Source organism: Arachis hypogaea, chromosome 4, assembly GCF_003086295.3.
Source record: "Arachis hypogaea cultivar Tifrunner chromosome 4, arahy.Tifrunner.gnm2.J5K5, whole genome shotgun sequence".
NCBI classification, from domain to species: Eukaryota; Viridiplantae; Streptophyta; class Magnoliopsida; order Fabales; family Fabaceae; genus Arachis; species Arachis hypogaea.
In genome coordinates this window covers 9,235,184-9,244,868 of record NC_092039.1, presented here as the reverse complement: position 1 = coordinate 9,244,868, position 9,685 = coordinate 9,235,184, and the positions used below count along the sequence as shown (strand labels likewise).

Genomic DNA, 9,685 nt, shown 5'->3' with positions numbered 1-9,685 from the left:
TCTTCAATTCTCTGTATTATTGACTTGAAAAGACACAAATTAAAAATATTTTTGGATTTTTAATAATAAAGAATAATCAAAATGCAACTAAAATCAAATAACAATGCATGCAAGACACCAAACTTAGCAGTTTGTATACTACTGACACTAATGAGAATGCATATGAGACATACAAAACACTCAAGTCAATTGAATTCAAAGATCAGAGCACGAAAATCATCAAGAATTACTTGAAGATCCTTAAGACACACGAATGAATGCATGCAATTGACACCAAACTTAAGATGAGACACTAGACTCAAACAAGAAATTTTTGGATTTTATGATTTTGTAATTTTTTTGTGCTTTTTTGAAAATTAAGAGGAAAAAGGTATCAAAATTCTTAATGAGAATTCCAGGAATCAGTGCAATGCTAGTCTAAGACTCCGGTCCAGGAATTAGACATGGCTTCACAGCCAGCCAAACTTTCAAAGAAAGCTTCGGTCCAAAACACTAGACATGGCCAATGGCCAGCCAAGCCTTAGCAAATCACTGCTCCAAAAGCAAGATTGATAGAAATCAACAAGCTTTTGTGATGATAAGTTGAAACCTCGGTCCAATGAAATTAGACATGGCTTCACAGCCAGCCAGACTTCAACAAATCATCATGAAACTCTAGAATTCATCTTCAAGAATTCCGAAAAAAAAAATACCTAATCTAAGCAACAAGATGAACCGTCAATTGTCCAAACTCAACAATCCTTGGCACTGATGTTACCGGACCAAAAGCTTGCTCAAAACTTGAACAATCCCCGGCAATGGCGCCAAAAACTTGGTGCGTGAAATTGTGAACAATACTTTTCACAACTCTCATAATCCCCGGTCATGAACCCCAAAAACTTGGTGTTCAATACCATGGCATTAACACAACTTCGCACAACTAACCAGCAAGTGCACTGGGTCGTCCAAGTAATAAACCTTACGCGAGTAAGGGTCGATCCCACGGAGATTGTTAGTATGAAGTAAGCTATGGTCATCTTGTAAATCTTAGTCAGGCAAACTCATATGGATGTAGGTGATAAACGCACAAAACATAAAGATAAGGATAGAGATACTTATGTAATTCATTGGTAGGAACTTCAGACAAGCGTATGAAGATGCCTTCCCTTCCGTCTCTCTGCTTTCCTACTGTCTTCATCCAATCCTTCTTACTCCTTTCCATGGCAAGCTTAAGCAAGGGTTTCACCGTTGTCAGTGGCTACCTCCCATCCTCTCAGTGGAAATGTTCAACGCACCCTGTCACGGCACGGCTATCCATCTGTCGGTTCTCGATCAGGCCGGAATAGAATCCAGTGATTCTTTTGCGTCTGTCACTAACGCCCTGCCCTCAGGAGTTTGAAGCACGTCACAGTCATTCAATCATTGAATCCTACTCAGAATACCACAGACAAGGTTAGACCTTCCGGATTCTCTTGAATGCCGCCATCAGTTCTAGCCTATACCACGAAGACTCTGATCTCACGGAATGGCTGGCTCGGTTGTCAGGCGAGCACTCAGTTGTCAGGCGATCAACCATGCATCGTGTATCAGGAATCCAAGAGATATTCACCCAATCGAAGGTAGAACGGATGTGGTTGTCAGTCACACGTTCATAGGTGAGAATGATGATGAGTGTCACGGATCATCACATTCATCAAGTTGAAGAACAAGTGATATCTTAGAACAAGAACAAGCGGAATTGAATAGAAGAACAATAGTAATTGCATTAATACTCGAGGTACAGCAGAGCTCCACACCTTAATCTATGGTGTGTAGAAACTCCACCGTTGAAAATACATAAGAACAAGGTCTAGGCATGGCCGAATGGCCAGCCTCCCAAAGTGATCAAAAGATCTAAAGAAAAAGGTTCCAAAGATCCAAAGATCCAAAGATCCAAAGATTCAAAGATCCAAAGATTTTTAATACAATAGTAAAAGGTCCTACTTATAGAAAACTAGTAGCCTAAGGGTTACAGAGATGAGTAAATGACATAAAAATCCACTTCCGGGCCCACTTGGTGTGTGCTTGGGCTGAGAAATGAAGCATTTTCGTGTAGAGACTCTTCTTGGAGTTAAACGCCAGCTTTAGTGCTAGTTTGGGCGTTTAACTCCCATTCAGGTGCCAGTTCCGGCGTTTAACGCTGGAATTCCTGAGGGTGACTTTGAACGCCGGTTTAGGCCATCAAATCTTGGACAAAGTATGGACTATCATATATTGCTGGAAAGCCCAGGATGTCTACTTTCCAAAGCCGTTGAGAGCGCGCCAATTGGGCTTCTGTAACTCCAGAAAATCCACTTCGAGTGCAGGGAGGTCAGAATCCAACAGCATCTGCAGTCATTTTTGGTCTCTGAATCAGATTTTTGCTCAGGTCCCTCAATTTCAGCCAGAAAATACCTGAAATCACAGAAAAACACACAAACTCATAGTAAAGTCCAGAAAAGTGAATTTTAACTAAAAACTAATAAAAATATACTAAAAACTAACTAGATCATACTAAAAACATACTAAAAACAATGCCAAAAAGCGTACAAATTATCCGCTCATCACCTGTGCAAAGCAAATGACTGATAGGCTAATATATGGTAAAGAATCTACTTTTTATCTTTTATGTAAGCTATAATTAGATTTTATTTTCTTTGTTAACTTAATTATATTGTTGTGCAAAACTATAGCTAAGCATGCGGAGAATGGCCTCAAGTTCACAATTGTGAGACCCTATAACTAGATTGGCCCAAGAATGGACTTCATTCTTGGTGTGGATGGACCATGTGATGGTGTCCCCAGAGTTCTAGCTTGCTTCAGTAATGTAACATCAACTACCTGGTTCTGTTTCTAGTAAATGTCTTTCATGACTTTGATACACATCAGCTACTTGAATTGTTAATTCTCTTCTGGGTCCTAAAGATATGAACTAAACTAGCCCAAACCCTAAAGGGGGTGAACAGGCCTTGGATGCTAAAAAAATTTTAATTTTTTCAGGTACCACTATTTCAGCACATGGATGATGGTCTTAGAGAACATTTGTGACCGTGTGAGGAAAGCTGGGATGATGAAGAAGCAGTAGCAGCAGAAAGAGCAAGTAAAGTGAATTTTGCAGATGAGATAAATGGAATTAACAAAGGACCTCCTTCACCAACTTCATCTAATGAATCTTCTGTTACAATTTAATTATTAGAGCAGCAAAAATTGTTCAAATGAGTTAGAAAATTGAATAGGAGTTGCTTGCAGCATAGGTCTTTTAATTTACTAGTATGAGAAAAATTATTTAGAGCCCTTTGGATACCCATTAACAACTTTTAATTTACTCAATAAACTTTGTTGGTGTATGGCTGTTATTTATTATTATAGTTGATGTATCAATACACTTTGTTTATGTTTTGACTTATATTGACTTGTTTGTTTATAATATTTTCTTTTAGTTTGATAATACGATGAATTTGTTTATTTTTTAAAATATTATAAATATTTGAATACAAATTAGATAAAAATTTGTATTTATTAAATTTATATTTATTTTGTATGAAAACAAGTTTATTTTGCAATGAAAAAATAAAAAAATTATTTTACCTTACCGACGAATTTCCAGACAGATTTTCTATCTGCATTTAGAGTTTGGAATGGTTTTCCAAGGTTTCAATTACCGATGGAAAATCCGTCGAAAAGTTTGACGTTCCAGAAAAATGGATGGAGAATTTACTGAGGGAAAATCCGTCGATAACTGGTAAAAATTCGTCGGTAAATAATTTCCGATGAGGCTTTTACAGAGGGACAAAATCCGTCGGTAATTTTATCAGTAACCGAAAATCCGTCTGTAATAAAGACTAAATCTGTCTGTAAATTTATTTGTGTTAATCCATTTTCTAGTTGTGTCAATAACATAACATACAACTATAATTAACACAAAAGTTTTCTTTAAGAAAAATTGCAGCAATTCTAACCATAAATAAGGGCTTTCAGAAAAGCACAACTATGGCAGCCGTGGAGCTGAGCAATGAGCAACAAGTTTGGTCACCAGAGAGAAACAGAAGAGCAACAACAACTGTTGGCGATGGCGACAACAACAAAATCCTGCTAAATTTCAGAATAGAGAACTAATCGTTTATTGGCTAGAGAAAATGAAAATATCAATGTGAAACTATGAAATATGTAACAAAGACCAAATAGTGAATCACAGATTATAGAAGCAAAATTGGTAGAACTCAAACCTATATAATTTGTTACTATTATATTCTAATTCCGATTTCTCTGAGTCCCTCACAACCGCAAATTTGAAATCCTATGATATTTGCACAATTAACACAATTATTCACAAAATCAGCAGTAGAATCTTCAAATTTGAAAGTTAAAAAGAAATTGCAGAGAGAGAGAGAGAGAGAGAGAGAGAGAGAGAGAGAGAGAGAGAGAGAGAGAGAGAGAGAGAGAGAGAGAGAGAGAGAGAGAGAGAGGGCCATGGTCCCCAAACTTTTTATAAAAAAATTAGTAGTATTTCGAAAAATAAAAAAATAGTTCAAGTTGACTCAAATACTTTACTATGACTTAAAGCACTCAAGCTTAATTCTCATCTCTTACTTTTATTGCACAATTATTTTTAATTTTAAACATTAAAAACATGTTGGATTTGAACTGAACTGGATGGGCTTTTGTTGGCTTTCACAACACATCAAAATTAAAAGATAAAAGCAAATAAAAAAAAGTTATCTAACAAAAAAAAAGAAAAAAGATAATCTAACAATCAAATCAAATAAAAAAAGTTATCTAACAAAAAATAAAATAAAAAACAGATCATCTAATAAAATAAAAAATAAAAATTATTGTTACAAAAACACGCTGCTTTGCTAGCAGCTTCTGTATTCGCATTTCGTAGCTCTCTATTCAACAAGCAACACTTCCTTTACTTTTGAGTTCAAATATAAAAATTAGATATTTTTTATTTATTTAATTTAATATTATTTTATATTTTATTATTTATTTAATTTAATTTTTTATATGATAAAAAATATTAGAATATCTAATAAGTATTGATATTATTGTATTTGTATAAATTAATAAAAAAATTTAATAAATATTATAAATTACTAAAAAGTTTAGTTCTGATTCAATTATTGAAGATTTCAAGTCACTAAAGACTTGAAGAATTCTATTATAAATTATTTTGTATTTTTTATCTGTAGAATTATTTATTTATTATCTTATTAGTAACAAACTTAAAGAATAATTATATTTATAAATTTTATTTTAATATAAATATTATTATTAAATTTTTATGTTAAACTTTTTGGCCCCTCCAAAATTTTGTTTTAAGATCCGCCACTAGAGAGGAGAATTGCTGAACCTTTTCGCGAACAGTGCCGGAATTGGAGAGCACGAGGTCAAGCTTAGAATTTTGCAGAAAGCCAAATGATCGAACATTTGGTTAATAACCTCCTCAACCTCCGTGCCGAACTTCTTTGCCGCATTGACGATACTTTTGAAGATGAAAGTGATGCTGGGTCTGGCGTAGCAACATAGATCTGAGACGAATGAAGAAACAAAGACAGTAACGTGGATCTGAGGCAGATGATGAAAATAGGAACAACGATGTAGTTTGAATGATGGACGGTTGTTGGCGATGGCAAGATCTGCGGTAGTGGTTGGCGATGGAGGAAAGTGCTTGAGGTTTTGCTGTTTTGAGTTCTTTATTTTAGGTGGGAGAATTTTTTATTTTGTTTGGCATTTGATGGAAGAAGATGATAAAAATAAAAATAAAGTTAAAAATTTCGAGAGAATAATGGTAATTGCAGTTATTGATGGAGAAAATTAGAACTAAAAGTAAAAAGACAATAATAATTTAATGATAATAGTAATAATTGTCATTACAAAATATAATAATAATGACAAATGTACAATTGTCACTAAAATATAACTTAAACAAAATTAACAGTAGCCATTATATCATAGCCACTAAAAATTTGTCACTAAAATTAATTTTTTTAGTAACGGATGGAGATTAAAGTAATTGGACATGAAAATTATTGAGACTATATATTGAGTGTGCACTTCTCTTTTTATTTATTAATGCATAATAAAATCACGTACAACCCCTCCTATTCTTTTAAATTAGTATATAAACCTAAACCACTCACACACATGTATGTGTGGATATACATATTTTTGGATTTTAAGCCATGATTGATAGATCTGGTGGAATACTCTGCTCATGTCTAAAGACATTTTCAGGATCCATTTTATTCTTTATTTTCACTAACTTTTTGAAATTTTCCTGATAATATGAAATACCCCATGCAGCTGCTTCCGTAAAATTTGTGGCATTTTTCTTATTCACCCCTAAATCAAGATCCCTATAATTCACATATGCTATCCTGCCTAGATTTTGAGTATTTGTATAAGGGGTCATGTACTTGTAGATATTTCTAATCCAATCTAAATGCTTTGACCCATCCTCGGATGCATTATGCCACAAAGTTAAGTACTCGACCAAATAAAGATTTTCAAATCCATAAGGAAATGGCGTAACAGAATTTGGGAAATATGTTATTCCTCCGGCCCATGGGTTCCAAATTATTAAAGGGTTATCTTCTTCAACCAACCTTGCGAATAACTCTTGAATGGGCGGTGTCGAAAATGGAAAAAAATCCGACTTGCCTTTGAAGTAGTTTTTGAATATTGGTTTTCCTTGAAGCAAGACATCAGGGTTTGTATCATTAGGGTAACCAGCAAGATAGAGTACCGATTTAATCCAACTCATTTTCAAGCAATCTTTTTCTGTCAAACCCAACTTAGGAAAGTCATGTTGCATAATTTTGAGGAGTCTACTCGCATCACCTACATTTGTTATAAAAATATAAATACAAACATTAAATACAATACAATCTGATGCTTAATGTTAGATATATGATATCTTATGTCTTAACTTTTTGTGAAAAATGATTTCATGATATGCTATTAGAATTTTTATGACTTAAAATTTTATAGTTATTATTTTTCTATAAGATAAAATAAAAAGAGAAAAAATATATATATACAAATTCTCACTCTAAATCTAAGAAAAAAAAATCTCTAGTGTAAAAAGCATAATAGATATATATAACTATAGTTAATGATTTAAAATTTTGTGATACATGTAATTTCATGACAAGCTCTGAGATGCATAAGCATACGCAGACACATTATAGAGCATCACCAAGGAAGGAAAATTGTATGTAACAAGTTTTAATGGGGGTGCATTGTGCATATTAGAGAGGCTTACCAAGGAAGAGGGCATTGTAAGAAGTTGAGACGGTTCTCCCAGTTTTATTGGCAGCACTAACTGGTTGAAAGATGACTCTTATGAAAAGATCATTGTCAATGGAAGCCACATCTTTCCATGCAAGGAAAATGTCTTCTGCACCTTGCTCTACTGTCTTGGTAACTGTGAACACGGTCACAGTTTCTGGCACAGGAACAAGCTTTATCTTCCACCAAAGAATGATTCCAAAGTTTCCACTTCCACCTCCTCTAATGGCCCAAAACGGGATTTCTCCCATGGCTTCTCTGTCCAGCAATCTCCCATTGGCATCAACTAGTTTTGCATCGAGGACATTGTCGGCTGCAAGCCCATACTTCCTTACCATGGCTCCGAATCCACCTCCCGCAATGTGCCCTCCAACACCTATGCTTGTGCATATGCCTCCAGGGAATCCATGAACTGTACTTTTCTCTGATATTCTATAATAAACTTCTCCGATTGTGACTCCGGCTTGAACCCAGGCGCTATTGTCTGTTATGTTTACATTGATTGTACGAAGTTTAGCCAAATCAATGATTATGAAAGGGGTTTCAATCTCAGAAACATATGAGACTCCTTCGTAGTCATGGCCACCGCTTCGTATTCTCATGTGAACATCAAGTTTTTTTGAGCAAATAACTGCAGCTTGAACATGAGATTCATTTAAAGGTGTGAATATAAATTCTGGCTTTGGCATTGAAGGCGTCAAATACCTTAGGTTTTGTGCTGTGGAATTAAGGGTACTCATGAATGATTCATTTTTCCTAGTGATAATTATTGTAGAAAATTGTTTTGGATTGCTTGAAAAATATGAGCTTAGACATTGGATAAAGTTTTCTTCAATTGAAGCTGAAGTTGTCAATAAAACTAATAACAAAAGCACTATAATCAACAAGTATGAACTTGGTGATGACACCATGATTTTATGATCGAACATCTCAAATGTATAATCTATGGTTCCAATATATAGTACAACTTCGATACTAATTCATAGAATTAATGACATAATTTTTCACTTAGCTTGTACTCCCAAAAATTGTCTTAAATTAACAAAAAAAAAAAAAAAAAACAAAACTACTATATAAAGTCTTATTACAAAATAATTAATTATTTCTTTATTTGAAAATTATAAAGATATTTATTAGAATTGAGTAATAGGATATGAAGAATCACATCTCCACTTTATAATATGTTAAATGAGTAGAAATCACAAAGAACAAAATTCAAATCTCATTAAATTAAACATTTAGGAAATAAATCACAATATAATAACCTTACCTTTGTAACTATTTTATTTCTTGACAAAGTCGATGTGTATCTCTTTTTCATTAAGTTCGTTTCTATGTAAAATAATAGTAGTATTCAAATGATACTAAATTATTTTAATTTGTTAAGATCCACTATTGGTAACAGAATGATAGAAAGATGTTATTAATTAAAGGGCATGAACAATTTAAAGACAAGAAAATAATTTTATCTTGTTGAAAAGATATGTTTTATCTACCATAAAGTTAGCCTATTTATAGATTAAGAAAGAAAATATAAAATATAATGCCAAAATCAGTCAATTTAATTATCAACGCGTAAATTGATTTATTGAAATATTTTTCTTATAAAATTTAATGAGACTCTTATTTATATATCGAAATTGATTCTATCTTGACAAGTCAAATATTTGTCAGTTCTTATCCATTACATTTAAGTGTCTTATCAATTTATAGGAAAAAACTAATGTAAAATTTGTTACCTATCATTACAATAAAATAGTATTTTCACAATGTTTTTTTAATGTTTAGTGACGATTTTGTCATCGCTAAATTTTTTTGCGACTGTTAAAAAAGCATCACGGATTTCACTATAAATAAATGTTGAGTACTATCGGAATTACCATCGGATTTAGTGTCAAATTGTACGGGCGAATTTACCATCGAATTTTTCAACAGAAAAGAAGAGAAAATCGTTGCCATAAAAAATTACTGATGTAAACCCTACGAAATTAACAAATAATTAGCTAATAAAGAAATCATAAAATTAAATTTTTATGATTTAGAGGAGTAGAAATATTAAAAATACGAATTTTGACACTAATTTTAAAGATTTTAGTTCAAAAAAACAGACCAATAAACCGAATCGGTCGGACCGGATCCAACCGGCCCAAAAACCCAACCTATTAATTAGGGGTGCACATGGGTCGGGTGAAGCCGGGTTTGATGTGACACAGACCCGCCCCGAAATATGCACTGGGTCTATTTATTAGACCCGAACCCGGCTTTAGACCCGATGAAACCAATACACTTTCGGGCCACAATTATACCGGGTGAAAACCGAGTGAAAACCGGGCCGTTAACATTACATTACGTTGATACCTTCTTGTAAACTAGCATGTAAAAATATCCAAATTTC

The 9,685-nt window shown here is 33.5% G+C and overlaps 1 protein-coding gene across 1 annotated transcript; it reads right to left on the bottom strand.

The window, feature by feature from the left end:
• Positions 1-6,098: 6,098 nt before the first annotated feature.
• On the bottom strand, positions 6,099-8,303 carry LOC112794189 (monolignol oxidoreductase AtBBE-like 13). Its single transcript, XM_025836301.3, has 2 exons — positions 7,265-8,303; positions 6,099-6,840 (listed from the first exon to the last, which is right to left on the bottom strand). Exons 1-2 carry the CDS (start codon positions 8,217-8,219, stop codon positions 6,176-6,178), a joined length of 1,620 nt encoding a protein of 539 aa, XP_025692086.2. The 5' UTR covers positions 8,220-8,303; the 3' UTR covers positions 6,099-6,175.
• Positions 8,304-9,685: the final 1,382 nt, after the last annotated feature.